Source organism: Equus przewalskii, chromosome 2 (genome assembly GCF_037783145.1).
Source record: "Equus przewalskii isolate Varuska chromosome 2, EquPr2, whole genome shotgun sequence".
NCBI lineage: Eukaryota > Metazoa > Chordata > Mammalia > Perissodactyla > Equidae > Equus > Equus przewalskii.
In genome coordinates this window covers 103,127,802-103,150,480 of record NC_091832.1, presented here as the reverse complement: position 1 = coordinate 103,150,480, position 22,679 = coordinate 103,127,802, and the positions used below count along the sequence as shown (strand labels likewise).

The following is a 22,679-nucleotide window of genomic DNA, read 5'->3' as shown; positions in this document are numbered from 1 at the left end:
GAATGTATTGGAGAAAATCATCAAACCATATTTCATGGAGAGGGTTAGTTGTAGTCAGTAAGTATTTGTCATTGGCATGTCTCTTCCATTACTCTTGAGTCTTATCTCATGACTTGCATAAGAATACAGATGTTTTATCGTATTTTGCATGATTTTTTCTTTCTACTGGGAGAATATTTTTCTGCTGCAGTTCAAAGATTTCTTGAAAGCGAAATATTTATTTGAAAATTTACCTTTCTTTTGATATTGTTATTTTACTAAAAAACTTGGTACTTTGGCTTTGACAATGAAAAATAGAAGACAGCCTTCGATACTGAAATATTTTTTTTGGAAAACTATTTTGTAATTTATTTCTTTATTTTTGTCGTTCAAAAATTTTCCTCCTATTGATTAGTTTTTACTTTGAAAATTGTCAGGGGACCATTCTTAGGACTTTCATTATTCAACGTTCTTGTAATAGTTGTTGGTTCACCCCTGCTCATGTCCTCTGCTCTTAATTTTGTTTATAAAACACCATTCTCTTCATTTGTGTGTATCTAACAACAAAATGTGCTACTGCAATGAGTACATTGGCTTTTTTTTAGGAAGATTAGCCCTTGGCTAACATGGGCTGCCAATCCTCCTCTTTTTCCTGAGGAAGACTGGCCCTGAGCTAACATCCGTGCCCATCTCTTCTACTTTATATGTGGGGCTTTATATGTGAGACACCACAGCATGGTGTGCCAAGCAGCACCCGGGATCTGAACCAGTGAACCCCGGGCCACGACAGCAGATCGTACGCACTTAACCGCTGCGCCACCAGGCTGGTCCCTACATTGGCTTTTAAGTCATTGAATAAACATATATTAAGTGCCCCCTGTATGTTAGATATTGTACTAGAAACTAAACATTCCATTGAAGCTCAGAAGAGAAACTGTCTTTCTAAGTTCATTGAAATAGTATTTCCAAATTTAATTAAAGCACAGAACATTGTGAAAAAATTTTATTTGGACAATAAGTTCAAGATTTTCAGAAGATATATTTTACGTTTTACATCAGATAAAAACTATATTCATTCCTGTTTATTGATGAGTTAATACTGTTTCTATAAATGAAAATTATTGTTTTGAAATAAAAACCCCACAAAACTCAAAAATGAGACTTTAATCTTACAGTTTGAGATAGTTGTTTAAAATATATAAGGAAATGTAAGCAATATACTGAGTAACTAAAATAAAATAGGATAAGCTATAAGTCAAAACTTCATGTCTTTCGTATCAAGTAATAGAAATTTCTTCCAAGGTGAAGACTAATGTGCAAAATTGAAATGGGGCAGAGGAATTATTTTGGCATTGCAATAATTCCATAAGAAAAGTCTAGCCAAGCCTCATGTGGTACTTGAAAGCCGCTAAAGATGGAGTCTCTGTATTCATGGGGCTGCATTCTCTTGTTGTAGTTGTGCTATTATTGTCCTCTTGTAGTGTTCCCTTTCTTTCATAATTTTCTACTCTTGAGAAAGACAGTCTGATTCACCCAACCCAGCCATGATTTGCTCCTCTTGAGTCAGGTATTCCCACCCCCTTCGCCTAGTCTTTGGATTGTAGGAGGGGGAACTTGAAGGTCCTGTCTCATTTTGAGCTGCCCTTCTACAAGTTAGGGGTATGGCATATTATGTGAAGATGGAAAGTTATGCAGGGTAGGAAAATTTATTAGTCGGCTCATAGCAGTAAAATATCTCACAGTACATTCATATCGCAGATATCACTATACATTAACTTTTTTCTCTTCTTTTTGCCTCTTATTTTAAACAGAGCACTAATCCATTGTTTAGAACATGAAAATTAAGTAAAATAGTCAGTTAATGAATCCATTGTTTTGCCTTGTGTATCTGTTAACTATTGCCACAATCATGCTGCATAATAAACAGCCACAAAATCTCAAAGGCCTACAGGAATACACATCTATTTTCATGCATCTGTGAGTAGGCTACAGTTGGGCTGACCTAAGCTGGGCTCAACTGGGAAGCTCTACTTCAGATGACAAGTCTCTCAGTTAGCTGGGACTCCTTGACTCAATAGCTGTTGTTTTCCTTGTGCTACCAGGGGACTGGCAGGGACATATTGTTCTAGCGACCGTGACAAGGTACAAGAGGGCAAGTATATTTCAAGTCTCTACTTGTGTCATATTTGTAAATATCCCATTGACCAAAATAATTATTGTGGATGAGCCCATGGTCAAGAGACAAATTCCACATTTAGGGGGAGGGACTGTGTCGTTGCTTACAGGGAGGGTGAAGAATTGGGGTCAATGATTCCATCTACCGCAGTTGTATCTTTAATATAAATCAAATTATTTTTCTGTTTTTCAGCAGTCTTAATAGAAGCCTTATGTATTTTATAAAATCCAGTATCTACTGGGCAAAAACAAAAGTGAAGAAAAAAATTGCTGGGATATTTTTATTTGTTTTATGCTACATTTTCCTTTTGATATGTGTCTGTCACATTCAGATTAACATCTATGAAAAGGGTACTACAGGATGCTTTTGCAGGGTGTTTGTTTTGAAGAATGGTATAAAAATTTCCATAAGTTTCATGTGCAACCACACATATTTTAACTTGATCTTTTATTCTGCATTTACTTTTGGGCGTACTTAAGAATCTGTTAAAATGCAGAAATTATGCAGTATTGATTTCAGGAAAAGTTGAAGTGGTTACACATGATTGCCTTTGCCTTAAAAGAAAACCTTATTTGGTTCTAATTTGAACAATATTGAAAGCACAACAAAACTAGCTTTTTATTATGTCACCACACATTTAGCAAGTTATGGAAAGCATTTTGTTTCAAGAATGGAGTTAACTGTGTCTTGTCCGCACTTCTAGCCATTCTTGTAATTTCTGGCTGCTCTCCAAGTCTGCCTGTTGTTACTCACACATATTTCTTTCCTAGTAAGAAATAGATTGAAATCCCAGGAACATATGTTGTTGACTGCTAGAAGAATTTTAGTGGTGAGAGATTAATGTAATTGCTTTTGTTTGAGAAATATAATTGGTCATAGTTACATACATGTAGCTTATATAAGAAATATGTTCTGCTTTAAAACTCATTATGTTTATCTGTGCTTTAAAAAATTAAACTAAAAAGAATCTCAAATGTCTATCTTCCTTCTTTCTTCATATTCCAAAATACTTGGAATAGAAACAGTACAAATTGGTGTGAAACACATACACAGATAACTAAATATACACATAACTTAATTTCAAAATATTTATTAGCCTAAAATTCCAAAAGGAGGAGTATTCTATTTCTAAAATTAAATGTCACTTCCTCAAATATTATCACTATATAATGTTTCTTTTAGAAAGTGTTTTCTATAAAACAGTATAGTAAAATGGTGTTTAGTATGTATAACATTTTAATGCTTATTTTCCAGTAAAATGCAATGGTTTTTCAATTTTTCCTTGCCTTTCTAAAGAAAAACTGTCCCTAAATGCAGAGATTTACTTTCTGATGGTCCCTGACCTTCAGTAGAGTTTGGGCCTGCAATAGACCTGTGTTCTCAAGAATTTATGGTTCACTCACCCATGCAATAGTGCCTCTATTGGTTTTCCCTAATAGGTCACAACTAGCCCTTGCCAGTCTTTCCTAGTGTGGGATCATAGGTCTTTTCTCCAAAATTTGATTTCTCCCATTTTCTTTAAGATTTCAGTTTCAAAGCTTTTAAAGAAATACCGTCAAGATGAGACAGTACACTATTATTACAGCTACACAGTCTACTTTGAATTAGGTCGGTTATACATCATAAATAAATAAATACCTAAAAGCATTGTTCACAGAGATGCTCGGACCTTGCATACCTATGTAGTCCAAACATTACGGTCCTGACATTTAGGACTTTTTCAGTGTAAACTCTTCTTTGCTAGGGCCTTCTCATAACTAAAATATGAGTCACTTGCAAACCATAATAGATTTTGGCTCTGCAACATGATGAAGTGTTCTGGATGTAGTGAAACATTTCACCCAGACTCATGGCAGCAGAATTCCCAGTGGTCACCCAAAATAGGGAAAGAAATGAAGAACAAAATTGAAGGAAATATGCAAACCCTGGCACCATCCTTTCATGGCAATACAGCTCTTTATTGTTGTTAAGAAATGGAATTACTTAGAGTTTAAACCCATAAATGATAGTACTAGGAAGTGTTGAATTTTCTTTTTCCTAATGGCTGAATTTAACTCTAAACTTGAAATTTTAAAAAGGAATCAGATATATGTTCTACCAAATGAAAATATATGGCTAGTTCTACAAAAACAATAATGTAGAATGTCAAACTTTCTGCTGAAATTTAATTAGACCTTCTGCTATGTAATCTCAGTATATACAGGCTTTGACATAAATTTACTAAATAAAGCCTCGTTATTGGAAGCCTAGATAGCATGCAAAACGTGTCAATCGCATTGAATTAAATGAGTCATGTAGCATTTGGCTTCATTTAAAGAGAGAACACGTGAAGCTATTGCCAAACAGTTTAAATATAAATTTGATTATTTACTTGAGCCATGGTTTTGATATTTCTATCCTGACATCTTTGTTTAATACATGTTGCTCTTGATTCCCAAGTTTAATGTCAAGTCACAGAATGTTCCTTTGCACACACCACCCTGGCTCGGTGATGTTGAGTTGTCCCTTAGCATTGAGCCTCTCACGGCATTGCAGGCACACTCCTACTGCACACACACTCATCGCAGGCAGGAAAGGTGGAGTTTTCCTTTTCAAGGCCAAGGGAAGTGACAGCTCGGGCGTGATGTTGTACTGATCCCCGGGTGGATTTCAATTTGGTGAATTTGCTTTCGACTTCAACTCCTCTCTTGAGCCTCCATACAGAACATTAAGTGGTGGGTCTCAGCATCTTGTTTCACTCTGATGAAATAAAAATTGTTTTGAGTGTAAGATTAGACTTTTTTCTTCACTAAATTTCAGTAGCACCTACACAATATAAACTAGGACATCATCTAGCAAAGTGTTATTGGAGTGACATCATAATGACCTATTAAGGGTAATGTACACTTGAACAAGCTCAGTTATTCTTTCAGGTTTACTCATGACGTTTGTACTGTTTAGTGTAGCTGCTTCTGAAGTAGTGCTGGGCCTTGCTTAGGATCTTAAATACCAATCTCCCAAGTGGGAGATTTTCTGAACAAAATATACATAAGATGTTTTTCTGAAGCTCTTTAAATTTCAAGTCAACATTCTGAGTATGAAGTTATTGAATTATCAGCTATGACTTCATAGCATAAACATTTTACATGCTGGCATGATGGGCACACAAGAACTAGGAAATCAATAAGATTGCATTGGTTCTAAATATCATTGTAATATAGGACAACTTTGATTAATCACTACTTATACACCAGTAATATATCTATTTTATTAAATATGCTGAGCATGTGACTCCAATAAAAATGTAAAAATAACCTGGGTTTGCTTTTAAAACAGAATTATCTCTAGGGGAAAAGTTACATGCTAGGCATGGATAAGTTATGAGAATGGAAATATGAGCAGGACAATTCTTACTTTCAAAATCTCAGAGCCTAGAAATCACTAAATTGAGCAGAACAAATGACCTTCAGTAACCTGAGGATATTTGCAATGACCAATTTCTGCAATATATGAATTTATTAAAGAAATCAGAGCAGGAAAATACTATTACTGAAGAATATTCTTGGCAGAACTGTTAATTAAAAAGTGTATTTGAATACAATCTTGATGGCATTATCATACTATCTTTGGAGGTCATACATGTGAACTCTAAGCATTATTTTTGGTGCAATGCTTTGTCACAATTTATGTGGCCTAGGTTATAGTATTATTTGAGGAATTTCATTTTGGGGTGTCAGTTCCACAAAAATAAAAAGACAATAGTGTAAATAATTATGTTTGCCATGAAAAAAACAACTAATCAAGCACTATTTACCTTGGTGCATCTTCTTTTTACTATTTTATAGTTGGTGTATTTTATGTCCATCCCACCAAATGATTTTAATCATTTCTGAAAATGAATATTTATGATTATGTCTTTTAAGAAAAAGAAAGCTTTGTAGACATTTTAAAAGCAATAACCTTCACTGATATCTACAGAGAATTTAACTACAGTTTCTTTACTTACAATATATACCCACCACCTTTCTGCCTTGTCATGAGAACTCTCACAGATTAGTTTCCCTTAATGTAAATATGAAGGAACTTAAAAATGAGCAAGAATGTGGTAAAAAGTATATATGGAGTAGACAAATATTAATTTCTTCAAAAATCATTTTTCTGTGGACATCAAATGCATATTTGTATGCAAGATCATTGTCTTCATGCAAAGATTAGAGGCATTGATCTAAGGCATATCATTCAGCTTGCTCCCAGCTCTGGCTCTCTCTGCAGGTCTCTGGAAAAATCAATGGGCTAGTGTTAGGAGGCTGATGATGGTTTTTCTTAGATAGACCACTTGACATTTCAATGCCTCGCTTTTGATTCTCTGTAAAATAAAGGAGATGGACAGATGATATTTAAGATTCCTTCTAAAATTTTTAATACATCTACTTGCAAGTAAATAGATTTCTGAACTTTTACTACTGTAAAGTCTATAATTTCCCAAAAGGAAAAAAAACCCGATTGTTTTTCATCCTTATTTTATTAGGAACCATTTTATGTAGGTTGCGGGAAGGTTGTGAATTAAAAATATGTTTTAGTTTTTTATCTTGATTCACTAAGAACTACTTTATTTAGCTTGCAGAGAGGTTATGAATTTAAAAATATGTTTTTCGTTGTGGTTGAGATAGTAACCACAGTGCAATTATCAGTTTATTAACCAGGGAATGAGCTCATAGTGGATCTTGCTATTTTAGTCAATTCCTTAGCTGCGACTAAAATGTAGTACTTTCATAATATCAATTTAAATAGATGAAATACCATGTTTTATGGTTATATGTACACATATGTAATGATTTGATAATTGCTATTGCTCATTAACAATTACTAATGGATTATATACTTGTAATCCGATTCATTCACTTAAAAAAATAACGATAAATCCCCAAGACATAATATCATTCTTGATGCAGTGCAGGATAAAATGATAGATTGCATATTACAGAAAAAATTTTAAAAGAGGAAAGCCTTGCACTAATTTCATAGCAACTATTTGCACAGTAAGATTTTTGGTTTCTAAATATCCATTTAACTATTCAGCAAGCTGAATATCAAGGACTCTTTTCCTTCGGCATAAGCAAGTTTAGTGACAATATGTAAAGCCATATTCTTTATTTAACTTTTACTTTTATTAAACTACCAAAAGACTGACCGTTTTTGAATTAATAGGTCATTAGCTCCCTTAGTCTCTGTCATGTTTTTGCCTCTAAATATAATTGTTCATTTACCAGGGTTTCACTGCCCAGGGATCAGGTGTCTGAGCCGAGAAAGTCATTATTCTGGAGGTACCTAAATGGTGACGGAGGTGGTAGCAGTGGACAATCGGCTGCAGCTGATGTTTTTGTTATGATTAAGTCAACCACAAAGCTGCCAACTGCCCCTGTAATTGTAGCAGGTGAAACCACATATGTTCCCGAAGGGCCAAATAGCTAGGACAAAGGTCAACACTCGATAGGCAGACATAAAATATGCAACTGCCTTATCTTCATGGTGTAATGTTTCTTTCATCTTGGAGAGTCAATTTTCATGAACTTTCAGAATTGATACCTTGAGAATGCTGCCTAGACTTAAATTATGGAAGCTGTTGGCAGTTTTTATTTGCTTTGTTTTCATTTAAAATACAGCCATTTGTGAAGGGAAGCTTCCGAGTTCAAAATGTGATTTTGTGGGTTTTTTTCAAAGTGAGTATTTAGGTGCACTTATTTTCTTTATTCAAGTCTAAACAAATGTACAAGATAAATGTAAAGCAGTAAAGGGGCAGTGCTAGCCCTCAAAGCTTAGCTATGCAGTAGTTTTTGGTTTGTCTTGTGAAAGAATGGAATGTATTTTTCAACATATACATTGTTTACTTTAGGAATTATAGACTATTTTTAAAGAAAGATCTCAGAATTTTAAAATAAACCACTAATAACCATTGTCTGTATTATTTAAAGGGATCTAAATTGTACAGAAAGAAAAGAGTCTTGACTTAATTCTTGTTTCCAGATATCTTCTCTAAACTTTGTTTGATTCCTGTGTTTTATATGATAACCTTTCAAAACAAATCATACCAAATCTTAGTCCAAAGAAAGCATAGTAATGGAATAAGACTCTTAGGTTGGTGGCAGATCCAAGAGTGAGCCAAGCACATGTGAGGATCTGGAATCGTCAGGAGGATGGTAACCGCCAAGGGCAAGATGTAAGCCAGTTTAAAGAATGATCATTGGCGTAGGGGGCAAACTTCTTGGAAACAAGATGTCAGCAATGTGTTTTCCCAAAGATAACTGTAAATGTTTCTATTTGTATATATTTCTATTTTCAAACTTTCCTTCTTCCGTGCAAGGGACCATGACCTGTCTTATTTTCTTCTGTATTTTTAGTGACTAACGTATGCCTATTACGTGGTAGATTCTACAATATTGAATGAATAAACATTGTAATCAGTGACCACTTTATAGACAAACAGAGTCCACAGTCTTGGAATTCTTGATGGGTAGACACATGGCACAAAGGGTCAGGAGAAGTGAAGGGGTTGCAGGATAACACCTACCTGTGCCAATGAGTTCACATCTCCTCTCCTAGATAATTCATGCTCCAGGAATGGAGAGAACTTAGAGAAGGTGGGCAGAAAGCTTTCCAGGAATCTCTGAGAAATTGTGGAGTAGAGAAGAGGGACTGAGGGACTGGACAATTAAGAGAAAATACCCAGATTTTCCAAAAAACAAATGGAACATGAAGTTCTTAACTTTTTGATTGACAATCTAACACTGATTTTGGGAAAAAAGACAGCCTGACTTATTAAATGGATGACCTATGGTATCCTTAATCAAAAATATAACCTTTGCGTATATCAGAATACCATCATGAAATGTTCTAGATCTGTGTTCATAACTGGTTGATTATGGCCACATTCAGAAATGTTTAGTTTTGAACTGATTAATATATAACTAAATTTATTCTTTCAAATAAAAAAGGAAACACTTTTCTATACCTGAAATGATACAGTTGGCCCAAATCTCATAGAGCATACGTGACAAAAGACTTCTAGTGCTATGCCTAGGGATCACCTAGTCTAGTTTGTGTTTTATAAAAAATTTTGACACAGAGAAATTTATTGGCTAGCCCAAGGTAATATGTTTAGTTAATTCAAATGTAAGTGATCCAGATACCAGACAGAAATAATATGCACATTTATGAAAATATATTTATATAGCTGTGACATATATTTTTCAAGTATGATTCATTGTGTTTATTGAACACACACACCTACACATGAGAGAGACGGGTTTGTATAGTAGTAAAGAAAATTTACTGACTTATTGGCTCTGTGGCATTTAGTAATTACTTAACCTTTGTACCTTTGTTAACTCATTTCTCTAATGGGGGGATAATATTATTTGCTTTTGACGATTTTATATGTATAAATATGTGTGTGTATGTGTATGTATGTACACACACACATATACCCTAAAACAATGTCTGGCACGTGTGCTAGTTAGTTTGTTATAACTATTAAAATATAGAAGGGGCTCACTCATTTCATGCACTCACCATTTACAATCAGGAGTCTTTCTGGTCTACCCACATGTTTCTAGTGTGTCGTACTGTTTCCTGATGCATCTTTGATGTCATATTTAATTGATGCCAATCTGGATACTCCCTACTCTCGATTTAGTATTCTTTCCTACATACACATACACACACACACACTCATATACACTTACATAAACACACACTCATATATGCACATTCTCTCATAAATATATTTACAAAATCTCTCTCATGCACACACACCCCCAACCTCACACAAGGTTGGCATGTTGATTTCCATTTAGACCAAGTGACAAAATTATGGATGAAAGATAATTGAGAATCTTAAAAAAATTCTATTAAGTTAAAAAGTCAGGGTTAAATTATGAGGTACTTGGATCAGTTGTCTCTTATTCTTCATTTATTTTTCTACTGTATTTTAGGACTATGCAACATCTATGAAAATTCGCACATATGTAATATGAAGATAATTTCTGATGAATGTTAATGATTATATTCTTGGATGACCTTCAGATGAGATTTCAGAGTTGTTGATTCTTAAATCCGAAGTTTTTAGCCTTTTGAGTTACATGTATATGTATGTATGTGTGTATTTCACAGCTCTTCCTGCGTGAAAGCTTAGGACATATTCACCATGTACCAGAGATGAACAGTGAAGTGTACTGGTTGAATCCAGGTTGTAGGACCTAGAATTCTGATTTAGTGAATCCCTTTTCTCAAGGTCTCTCTCTGGCTCTAAGGAACCCATAGGCCTGTCCTCACAGCTTGAAAACCGAGATTAACTTTTTACTGAACACTTTCCTCTGCGATAAGCATTTTGCCAGCATCATTAAAGTTTAGTCTTCATAAAATTCTCTAAGACACATTATTATCCCCATTTTAAGATGAGGAAATTGAGGCTAAAAGAATTAAGTGCTCAAACTTACCCAGCTAAAAGTTGTAGAGCCATAATCTGAACGCCAGTCTTTCTAATTCGAAAACCCACGCATTTACAACCATTCATGGAAGCCGGAGATGCTCCTTATGGCCTGCAGTTGGAGCTATTGTGGATCTTCTCTGAAAGGAAGTGTAGAGAATGATGCTAGCCAAAACCAGAAGTGACATATTTCTGCATACCGAGACTGCCTGTCTTAACCATTTCCTAGACTAATTTAAGCCATTTGTTATTATTAAAACTCTCCTATTAAAAGGCAGAACTAGAGGTATAATATTTACTTAGTACTTAATTTTGTATATTGTTTTATGGTGGCGTCTTTTTATCAATCACTCATCCAGTTATTTGTATAGTTCTCCTATGTTCCCATTCATTCTTTGTCAGAGAATAATGACAGTCCTACCTACTGCTTCTCCCTCCACCCCACCCCATTCCCTCTCCTCCTGGAAGGGAGAAACCAGAATTCTTTTGCTCTCTCCTCTCTCCTCATATTAGTCCTCATCACTCTGGGATCTGATGGAGTTTTTACAGTACAACTATAAAAGATGACATTTCATCCTGTAAGAAAAATGTCCTGGTTATATCTTAGCTAAATGGATGGGTAGATTTTTCTTCCTGACTTAACTTTGTGACCCAACTGGGGAAACTTTCAGTTTTATTAGCAGCTGTCTTCCCTTTTCTTATCAGATATTCAGCTTTTAGCACCTAGCTCAAAAGAGAAAACACATGGTTTGAAGTTATTATTTAGACTCCACAAATCCTTCCTTCTAAACAATTTTTTCTTAGGTAGAGAAACAAATAGCTTTGACTAGGATCTTCCAAACCTGTTAATATTTAATTATATAAACACTGCATCTGAAAGGAATGGTTGTTTAGCTTTAGTCACATTAAGAAGCCCTGATACGAGTGGAAATAGAAAAGAAGACGTGCGTGCGCATTTTCCCCCCAAAGGTTGAGAGCTGGCTTTAAAGGGGAAAACTCTGAGAGTTTCTTAAAACAAAATGTGAACGTCTTTATTTTCCCCAGACATTAATTGACAATATGTCAACATTTCGGGAAGAAATTTTATGCCACCTCATCTGTGTGTCAGGCAACATTTAATGGTTGAATGACAGACAGTCGTAAGTCTGGACATTTCTTCACTGATGCGCATATCTGGGAATCAAAATGGCGGTTGCTCAGTGGACCTTTTCTAGTATAAACTCCAAGGCTACTATTTAAAATCAGTTACTGTTAACCAGTCAAATGATCTTTACTTGGATTTTATATTTTCCTACAAAGGTTTCACAACTTTCTCTAGGGTATTTTGTTGTTTGGATGTTATGTATAAAGATTCTGACCTTTTTGTGGAAGGCCCTGTTGAATGGACTCCTGGTATACCTTTAATTGGGATCTTGCAGACATGTGGCGCCTTCACGTGTTGTTTCTTCCTCTCCTTGTAGGTAGAAATAACACTTCAGGATATCAATGACAATCCACCGGTATTTCCAACGGATATGCTGGATCTCACTGTGGAGGAGAACATTGGAGATGGATCTAAGATTATGCAACTGACAGCCATGGATGCTGATGAGGTAGCTCAGAGCCTGCTTCTGAATTTTTGAAACCTAGTATTACAGTGATCTATCAAATTTCTACTATATGTTGACAAATCTTATTACCTAATAGTTAATCTTGAGCACTGTGTGCTCTTTTCCAAAGAATATTAATTCTTGAAATGTGATACAAGGATGCCAAGATAGAGACTATCTAGATGTAATTTTCCTTTGATCAGCAATTCACAATTCAGTTAATTGCTGGTTACATTTTAGATTTCTTACCCGAATTATTTTAATTTCTCAAATAATAGAAAATATCTGCAGACATATCCCTACTTTTTATGCCTTTATCATTCCAATTTGTTATCTTATAGCAGCTAAGGATTGATTTTTATTTTATTTGGAATTGAAAACAGTAAATTATTTAAAATTTTTCATTTAATTTGCATATATATATCAAAATATATAATTCAATAATAGACATATATGTTAAGAAAATTGTCTGGGCAAGCTAACAATTTTTCAATTATGTTAATAAACAGGAATTTCTTGCCTAGTGGTGAATGTGAAATTTAGGGGTACAATTTCAATTACTATCCTCTATATTTATATTTTAAGTTTAGCTACGTAATCATCATGCTTTAGATGGAATGGCAACTTATATAATTTGTAATTTACGTTTTCCCATGAAAAAAATCCATTGCTTGTTTTCTCTTTCTTGCTAAATATAAGGTTTAATTAATGTTCTGAAGTTGTGGAAAGCGGAACAATGTTCCCAGACACCAGAATCCTCTTTCTCCTTAAGCTAAGTCCAACACAGATGGGCGAATTTAATTTCCTTACCGTCAATTAAACTCAGAATTATCTGAAAACTTGATTTTGGGCCTATGATTAAGATCTTTATAAATTTATTTCTTTAACTTTAAAAAGATGAATAAATCAGTAAGATTAATTTTAACAGCCAATACGGAAGTGTAATGGCACTTAGTCGTAAATTTTGCCAAAAATCTAAGAAAAAGGAAACAAAATACAGCGTAAACATTTAAATGATTGTAGTTTTATGTTACAAAAGATTTGGTGTTTTAAGTTTAGTACCTTGTACTCAATTTTATATACAGAAAAGTTTATTCCTAATTCCAGCTACAATTACAAGAGTCATGTGACTGAATATTTCTATTACTATTGATAGATATGAATATCATCAACTATAATTTAGTAGATATTGCATTTTCTTAAAGCTTATCATTATTAATATATATTTAGGTATTTCAATTCATAAAATTTCATTAACTCATTTAGCAGAATAGCAAAAATGTAAGCTCACGCAAAAGACAATTCGTGTCAAAGGGTTGTAAATGTAATGAGTATTTCATTGGCTATACTCTCTGTAGGAATAGAACAAATGAATCTTATTTATTTTGAGTGATTTATTCTAAGAGTGAAGCAATAATGATGTTAATTATAATATTTATACAGTCAGCTCTCCATTTCCAAGGGTTCTGTATACATAGATTCAACCAATCATGGATGGAAAGGCCTATGCTGGTTGCATCTGCGCTGAACATGTACAGAATTTTTTTCCTGTCATTATTCCCTGAACAATACGTATAACAACTATTTACGTAGCATCTGTATCGCATTAGGTATTATAAGTAATCTAGAGACAATTTAGAGTATACAGGAGGATGTGAGTAGGTTGTATGGAAATACTACACCACTTTACATAAGGAACTTGAGTATCTGCTAGATTTCATTATCCACAGGGGGGTCCTGGAACCAATCCCCAGTGAATACCGAGAGATGACTGTATCTTCTAATAAGATATAAGACTGATTATTTGAAGGAGATGCCAACATTCAACCCTTTTAATAGTATTCTGTTGATACTGTTATAATTTTATTTCCATCCCTGTTTTTTCTTTTCAAGATATAGTAAATGAGGGTTAATACAAATTCAGTGCTTCCTGCATGTTTATTTTTCTCCGTCTGACTTTTCTATATGTGTTTGTATGTGTGCACACGCTTGCATTGCCTTCAAGTTGATCTTTTGAGATATGTTTATATTTATGATGACTTTTGAGGATGGCTCGGAAGGTCCTTCTGTCTCTCTGGATTTACATCAACACTGGTTTTAGTGCACTTTGTTTTATTTCTATCAATATTTGTTTTTTAAGTTTAAAAAAATGTAAATAAAGGGGCCACCCTGGTGGCATAGTGGTTGAGTTTGCATGATTTTCTTCAGCAGCCCAGGGTTCACGGGTTTGGATCCCAAGCACAGACCTACATACCACTCATCTGTGCTGTGGCAGCTTCCCACATACTGAATACAGGAAGATTGGCACAGATGTTAGCTCAGGGACAATATTCCTCACCGCCCCACTCCCCCGAAAAAAGTAACCTTGTGGACGTTATTGTTACAGCACAAAATTGAGGTTCTCTTGCCTCATGTGCATAAAAAAGCCAATTATTATGGCATCGGCTTTTGGGAAAAGAAATCAGCTTCCTTGCTAGATCCATCTGTGAGGAGACAGAGGCATATGCTCTTAGATCTGTCTCCTTGATTCAGGGCTTTGGCCACAATTTATGGGATGAGGGGCAGGGCGGTCTGAAGTGTGGAGATAGATGATTGGAAGTAAAGAGAAGTGAGGTAATTGATGATCTGGGCAAGGGTAGTCAAGCTTCATGCCTCTTCATAGGACACTTATTCAGAAAATGGGGGTGTTACCATGATCCGTGGGTGGAGTTTTTAGCTCCTTGACATAAAAAATGCCACTTATCCAGCACTTGCATGAGCTCAGTTGACGGGTTGGTGGTCTCAACCAGCCTGAACTGGACAAGGGCTTCTGATTCCTGAAAACCCACTCAATTATTCTGTTGATAAGATGGGGTCAGTTGAGCTGGTCCTGGAGGACTAGCCCATGGTAGTTACATTATCACTTAGACATCCTACAAAAAACAAATACTGAATGTAAGGTGATGATATCTAGGATATACAAGAAGTACAGTAGAGGTGCGATAGGGTGGGGAATTAAGGGGCAGAAAAGCGCAAGGCTGCAAAGCAGGAATAGACCAAGGAAATGGAGGGAGGGTTGTTAGCAATTCAGGGGAGAGAGGAATGCTGAAAAGGTGTGTTGGGTGTGACTGTACCTGAGACATAAAGATCTATCGCCTGTACTTTGTAATCAGATCTGTGTCTTTGGGGAGGTAGAGGGGTAGGTAGTGGGGGAAGACAGGAGAGGATGGAAGATTAGGAATTAGGTTCACCTACAACTTTAAAGGAAAGGAGGACATTTCTGTAAAGCTGCTCTTGCACTATTATTTTTTAAAGATTAAGCTCAAGAAGTTGCTTTCCTTCTTGAATACCTTTTCTCTTAAATTTTTTAGCAGCATTTTAATGACTACTGATTATTTCAACTCCTGACATGAGGAACTAACATTTCGTTGGCCCTATGCCAAACAGAATGGATACCTAGGCTTCTTATGGCATTCAGAATTATTCACTGTTCCTTAATTTGAATGGCTTATAATAAATTAATATTGATGGTTTTAGATGAAACTTTATTTTATTTTCTACTCTATTCTCAGCTTCTTACCTCTTAGTTAAATTTGAAAATATGTATATGTATATTTGAAATGCTTTCTCTCTTACCAAATGTTTTCTTTCTTCATCTAATTTGAGTTGGACTCAATATTGAAATGCAAGGGCTTTCTTTTCCTTGTGATCAGCATTAAATTGTCACACAACTGTCCAATGGATTGATTTTGAAAGATTAATAGAATGCTTTAAAATGCTAAGATTACGTAGGTCATCAGCAACTTATGTGTTGACATATTCTTTATTATTTGTATACTTTTGCTTAATTACTAAATCAAACATGAAAGTATTAGTATCTTAAAGAAATTCTGTTAGGGCACTGGAGAATAATGCCTGGCTAAGGAAATCATTTTTAAAAACAGCATGAACATTTTCAACTTAATTTAAATATCATTTGAAACATGTGTTGGATCAAGATACACATCGTTCAGAAGCACGTGACTTTGTCAGTCTCTTGTTTCCTTTTATAAACAGAATTATTCTGCTTGTGATGGGACAGGATACCCGAGTTTTGCTTCATGGTATCATACTTGTTTTTGAAAATCCTATTTAAGGTTGTAAATGCATTTGCAATTTATAGCTATTTACTTTTAGAATTCCTTCCACATGCTTTGTCTCTTGTTCCTCAGGAGAGCAGAATGTTTTTAACCAGCATTATTTCCACCGTGCTACAGCTGAAACATGATATTTGTTTCTTGTGGTATTGCTGATACTGCATATTTTGGATATTAAATAAATAAATAGACTTTTCAAAAGACCTAATTAAATCATTACTCTTGGCCAGACATTTCAGACATTCACTAGAACTATTAATTCACCGCATCAGCTGATTTTGAATACAAAACAGAGTGTTTTATCAACAGTAGTCAGATGCTTTCGATTCTGTTTGGAAAAACTGTCATAACTTTAGGATTATTAACTATCATAGTCACTTTGTATACAGGGCATTTCTAAATTTCAAACAATTTGTGTAATAGCTTTAAATAAGTTTTTGTTTCTTTCCTTCCCCCTAATTTCCAAATACTTACCATTTTAATAGGTCAGAGTTGAACGTAGCTGTTTTCATACCTGGACTGCTTTACTAGAATAATGGAATTCCTTGTGAAACAGAACAAATAGTACAGAATGTGGTCAGATTAGAAGTCTAAAACTCTCATTGAATGTTTTTGTTAAACCATACAATTACAATAAATATGTTAGATACTCCATGTACACCTGAATATACAAGATAAATGTGGGTAGTATGTCAAACTCAGCTGTTCTATTACTAAACTGAAAAATGCTTTGAGGCATTCACTTTACTAAATTTTAATGTTGGCTTGGGGAATGTAGTACAAAAATATAGCGAATGCCACTAGATGCCATACATTTTGAAAGAATATTTTTGCCTTCAAGTGTTAGAAATCATCCCCTTATATGTTTGGCCGTGTAAGATAAAATATATTTAATCTATGAAGGAAAAGATGCATGGAAACTGCAGATGCTCTCATATCCCAGCATGTCAGCCTTATATTCCCGCACAGCCTAAATTTATGTTCTTCCTAATATCTTTCCTGAGAATTCTTAGCCTGGGTATTTTAATAAGTAAAATTCTAGAGATTGATAATTGCAAAAGTTAGATTTATTCTATATGAGTATATGTAAATCAAAAAGTAATTTTTGAAGTCAACAATTCCAACACACTTATATCTCGGTGTCAAGACTCAATAATTACATATAGTAGGAAATCAGAAAACATATTTTCCCTGGTATATATAGCAACTCTAATGATATTTTGATTCAAATTACTCATTTGGAGACATATCAGTCATCCAATACACTTAACCTATTATATTTCTCTTATTAAAAAAATAACAAAAATAGGAATAAAAATAACAACTAGTCATACACTTACTATTTCTCAAGTTCATTATATATTTAACTCATTTAATCCTTGCAAGAGTGCTGTGTTGTAGGCAATATTGTCACCCCAGTTGTCCAGACAAGGAAACATAGGCTCATAGAGGTTAAGTAGTTGCCCAATGGCACACAATTAATAAGTAGCGGAGCAGGATTCAACCCCAAAAGTATGACTCCAGAACATCAGATCTCAATCAGCACAGTGTATAATATTTAACTCAATATTTCAGTTATAATATACATAGTTAAAAATATCTAAATCAAACTGCTGATAATTTTAACAATATATAGATAGGTTTATAATAGATTTTAAAACACTGTGAAGTTAGCATGCCCCATCATCAAATCCAGATGGGTGCTTTAATTTTAATTCTCCTTAATTTCTTTACTTTTGGCTCTGCTCAAACCTACTCTTTCTTGAAACCTTCCCCTTAACCTCTGTGGCACGCCTTCTTTTGGGTCTCCTCCTGGATCCCTCCTCTTTCTTCCTCCTTCAATCTCTGTCTCTGTTCCTTCTCCCCACTCTTTAAATGTCCATATTCAGGCCTTATGCTGCTGTTCCTTTTTCTATTTATTCTAATTTAAATTATCAACCTATCTTGTGGCTTCAATTGTCACCTACATATGTTGACATTCATATCTTTTTCTCAACCCCCTTCTCAAATCCTAGTTGCCACATAACCATTTCTGTGAAACTACCCTTCAGTCTTTTAACATACCATACACAAAATTTTCCTGTATAATTTCTCCTGCATCAAAGTAAATCTTATCCTGAAATCTTCAGCATGAGTATTTGCCTAATTCCCAGCCAAAGTAATTTGAAATTAAAAAAATCTTTTTCCTTCTTTTTTACTTTTACCCATCACATAGAATTGTTGAAAGAAGGAAATTGAGAATATATGGGAATGTTCAACAAATGAGGACTATTGTTTCTATTATTTCTATATCCAATAATCTCTCAGATCTTACTAATTTGTCCTGTGCATTATGTTGGGTACATAATAAATTTAGAGTCTAATTTCCAGAGCAGGATAGCCAGGGGTCAAACTCCCATATCTCAGTCTCTTTATCTTCAAAATGGGGATAATACTACTTCTCTAAGTGGTTTGCCTTTAAGGATTAAATCAATTAGTGCCCATGAAGTGAGGCGCTCAGAGCAGTGCTTAGCACTTCATAAACACGTAATGAATATTCTGCTTTCCTCAACCTTTCCATTCCTTCTGCCAACTTCCTAGTTCATGCTTCAAAGTTTTTGAGGACCACAACTCAAAGACCTGAGAGAAGATGAGAAATCATCCCTGCTTTCACTTTATAGGACAGGGACTTGGAACCTGCAAAGAAACAGATTGTGCAAAGTTTCACCTGGAGGAAATGAAGCCCCAGTCTCTTGGGCCCAAACTGTGCTTGCTATCTGCCTTCTCTGAACCCTCCCCACTCTAGTCCATCCTACATTATCAAGAGCCTTAAAAGATTGCTTCCAGCTAAAACAAGATGAATGGTTTATTGGCCGTAAAACTCAGACCAGTTTGTGTTACAATGCAGATTCTTCAAAATATACCCATAATGTAATATTTTAGCTTGACTTTCTTCTTTCGTTCTACGTTGAATCTCTCCACACTGCCCAACTGTTCAACAGTAAGTAAGCCAAGCGCATCATTCTCCTTCCCTCTGCACTTTTGCCTCAAATGTTTGTCTTTAGTCTTTGCTTTTAAAACATAAAAAATGCCATTCTACGAAACCCAATTCAGCTCCACACACACTCTCCGTTATTTCTTCCCTGCATAAATCAACTCAAAATTATCCCTTTCTCTTCTTGGTTCTTACGGTGCTTATTGCAAGCTTCCTCCATTTAGCACTTGCCCAAATGAATGACCTTTTCATGCTGAAGCAAGAAGAGCACAAGCTCAGAGTCAGGTAGATGTGGGTTTGAAATCTACACTAGCACTGCAGTGCAACCATGTGTAAGTTAACAAGCATCTCGGAACCCAGTGTGTTCATTTGTGGAATAGTATGTCACGGAGTTGTGAACTGCAGTAGGATAATGCATACGTAGTGCTTGGCACAGAGCAAGCCTTTAGCAAAACTTCTGGTTATGTGGTTAATAGTAGTAGTATCATCTGTATTTTCCACAGTGACAACTTTACTCCTTCCCATGTGTCTATTTTATGAATTAAAAAATTATGTAGACAGTGTGTAGCAGGCTGAGATTTGTGTTATTCAATGAAGTGAGTGGTGAAAGACTGTGTAATGATGTACTACACTGGACTGTTAGCTTTTGAAATCTTACAGTATCGTATGAAATTAAGCCCCAAAGCCTCATTTTGTCAAATACGTATTCAACATAAGGAGCACTGCTCTTACTGTTCTAGTTCTAACAGTTCACATCCTCATCTTTTCTTCTTAGGGTGCAAATGCTCTCGTCACATACACCATCATTAGTGGAGCTGATGACAGTTTCCGCATTGACCCTGAATCTGGAGATCTGATAGCTACCAAGAGGTTGGACAGAGAACGCCGTTCCAAATATTCCTTGCTGGTTCGCGCCGATGATGGTCTTCAGTCCTCAGATATGAGAATTAATATCACAGTCAGTGATGTGAACGACCACACACCCAAGTTCTCCAGACCTGTGTATTCTTTTGACATCCCAGAAGACACAACCCCAGGTAGGTGATGCACCCGTAAGTGTATTTGTAGGGATCACCTTTGACTACAGTTATGGACTACATTTTGGCTGTTATTAATTAGTTTAATTAGTGACAAGCTTTTACCATATACTATTAGGTATAAAAATTTGTATGCTGAATTTTTGTGATTAACCATGTTTGCTACAATTCCCAAGCAAATTACTAGACTTCTGAGAGCAGATGAAGTTAGCCATCCATCTGATTACTAATTACAGATATTTCTGTTGCTGAAAGTATTTGTAACATGGGTTGGTAATTTTTCTGGCAACCACAATTTTGATACTGTTTTTCCACTTTAAATATGTCTAATGTGATTATGCTGCTGTGTATAGAAAGAGCAAAGAAAAGCACGTGAAAACCTTTGAGTTCTGGTTCTAACACTTACTAGCTAACTCTATGACCCAGGGCAAGTTACTTCATTTCTCTTAGCTTCAGTTCCTCCTTCCGTAAAACAGAAACAATAATTCCTGTTAGAATTATGGTAAAGGTTAATTTAGAAAGCATATATGAGTTTGCTAACATGTGGCTTGAGGATTTAGTAAGTGCTCAATAATTGTTAGTAGAATATGAATCCTGAATTAATTATCTTATTTCTCTGAACATGTTATGTCGTGGTTGTTGAGTTTAAGTACTTGATATCCATGTTCCTGGTATATGTGTGCTTTGTTTCCGTTATTGGAAATTCTTATCTAAAATTTAAATTTCATTCTCAATTACATTTGGAATGAGTTTGCAATAATAAGGCGTATGTTTTGGAAACTCCTTTGACAAAGGAATGAAACACTTATAGATGACTTCTCATTGCGGTTTCTCTTCACTCCCCATGATGAGTTGCTCATGTCTGCCATGAAATTCCCATCACATTTATTTCTTGCCCTACTTATAGCAATGACCGTATGAGCTGTCAAGTGGTATTCCCTGGGCATAAGGCTCTCTTACTGCTTGGAATTCTCAGTTCCTGACACCAGCAATGGGCCCCAATATATGTTCACTGAATTCGTCAGTAGTTTGTGAATTTGCAATACCAAGTAGAAAAATAATGTCAGAAGTACTATTAATTCCCCAGAACATTTACATTGCAACATAAGATCTACTGGATAGCTCATATGCTATATGCTTTGTTAGTATTTGGGAATGTTGGTATCAGTGTTCATGTGGAAATCTGAAGAATGTTGTGTTCACTATATTTTCATAGTTATTCTCTAGCTAAAATATTTTACTGTACTAATAAATTTTTTTGGTGTCTTTGTGTATGTTCTCTTAGCAATACCCTTGTCCCATTAATTTTACGCTATTAATTTATTCTTTTTGATAGGTTCTTTGGTAGCAGCTATTTTAGCTACAGACGATGACTCTGGTGTGAATGGAGAAATTACATATATTGTGAGTGAAGATGATGAAGATGGCATATTTTTCCTGAATCCAGTTACTGGAGTCTTTAATTTGACTCGAATATTAGATTATGAAGCACAGCAATATTATATCCTCACTGTTCGAGCTGAAGATGGTGGGGGACAATTTACTACCATCAGGATTTATTTCAATATACTAGATGTAAATGACAACCCACCTATTTTCAGCTTGAATTCATATAGCACATCTTTAATGGAGAATCTGCCTCTGGGATCTACTGTTCTTGTCTTTAACGTTACTGATGCAGATGATGGTATGTACTTTATTTTATATATTTAAAAAAATTAAAAATGTCATAGATTTATATTATATTTATTTGCTGGACTCATCTATCACAAAATTTCATTTTGTGAATATAGGTTCAAAATTGAGGAATAGATTTATCATTTAACTATAAAGGATTAAAAAATAAGTATTTATCAGTTAAATTCTTATTTATAAGAGTTAAGGAGCAATTGTTTTACCTTTAGAAACTTTATCTTCCTTTTTGCCTCTTAAATGCGTGGCGGTGTTGCAGTTAAATAATGCACAAGTCATTAAATGGCTTTTTGGTAGGTTTTGTCCATAAATAAAAATATTTGTTTATATATGTTATTTTAACTTAAAAGGATAAAATTTGGAAGCGAAAAGAAAACCAAAGTCTTAAAAAAATGCTTAAAGAATGCATAGTTTGACATTTCTGAGTGAAAACTGCTCATAGTATTTTAGCAAATTTTCATGCTTAGACTCAGGGCCATCTCAGATCTCTAACGTCTGTTATATGATCAAGTTGAGATTTTTCATTAAATCTCGACTTTGCATGTGTTTGACTTTTATTTACGGCAAAAGCATTTGACAAACTTTCTTTTAAAATACGACTTTTCTGGCCTTTCTTCTAAGATCCGTTTGGCACATACACATATCAGCTAGTA

General features: G+C 34.9%; 1 protein-coding gene across 2 annotated transcripts in view; it reads left to right on the top strand.

Moving 5' to 3' along the window:
* FAT4 (FAT atypical cadherin 4) overlaps positions 1-22,679 on the top strand; it is a 157,178-nt gene that overhangs the window by 57,391 nt on the left and 77,108 nt on the right. For both annotated transcript variants that reach the window (XM_070609135.1, XM_070609136.1), the window contains 3 exons: positions 12,080-12,211; positions 20,073-20,334; positions 21,671-22,021. In XM_070609135.1, coding sequence (XP_070465236.1) covers positions 12,080-12,211; positions 20,073-20,334; positions 21,671-22,021 — 745 coding nt within the window. The remainder of the gene's footprint in view (positions 1-12,079; positions 12,212-20,072; positions 20,335-21,670; positions 22,022-22,679) is intronic.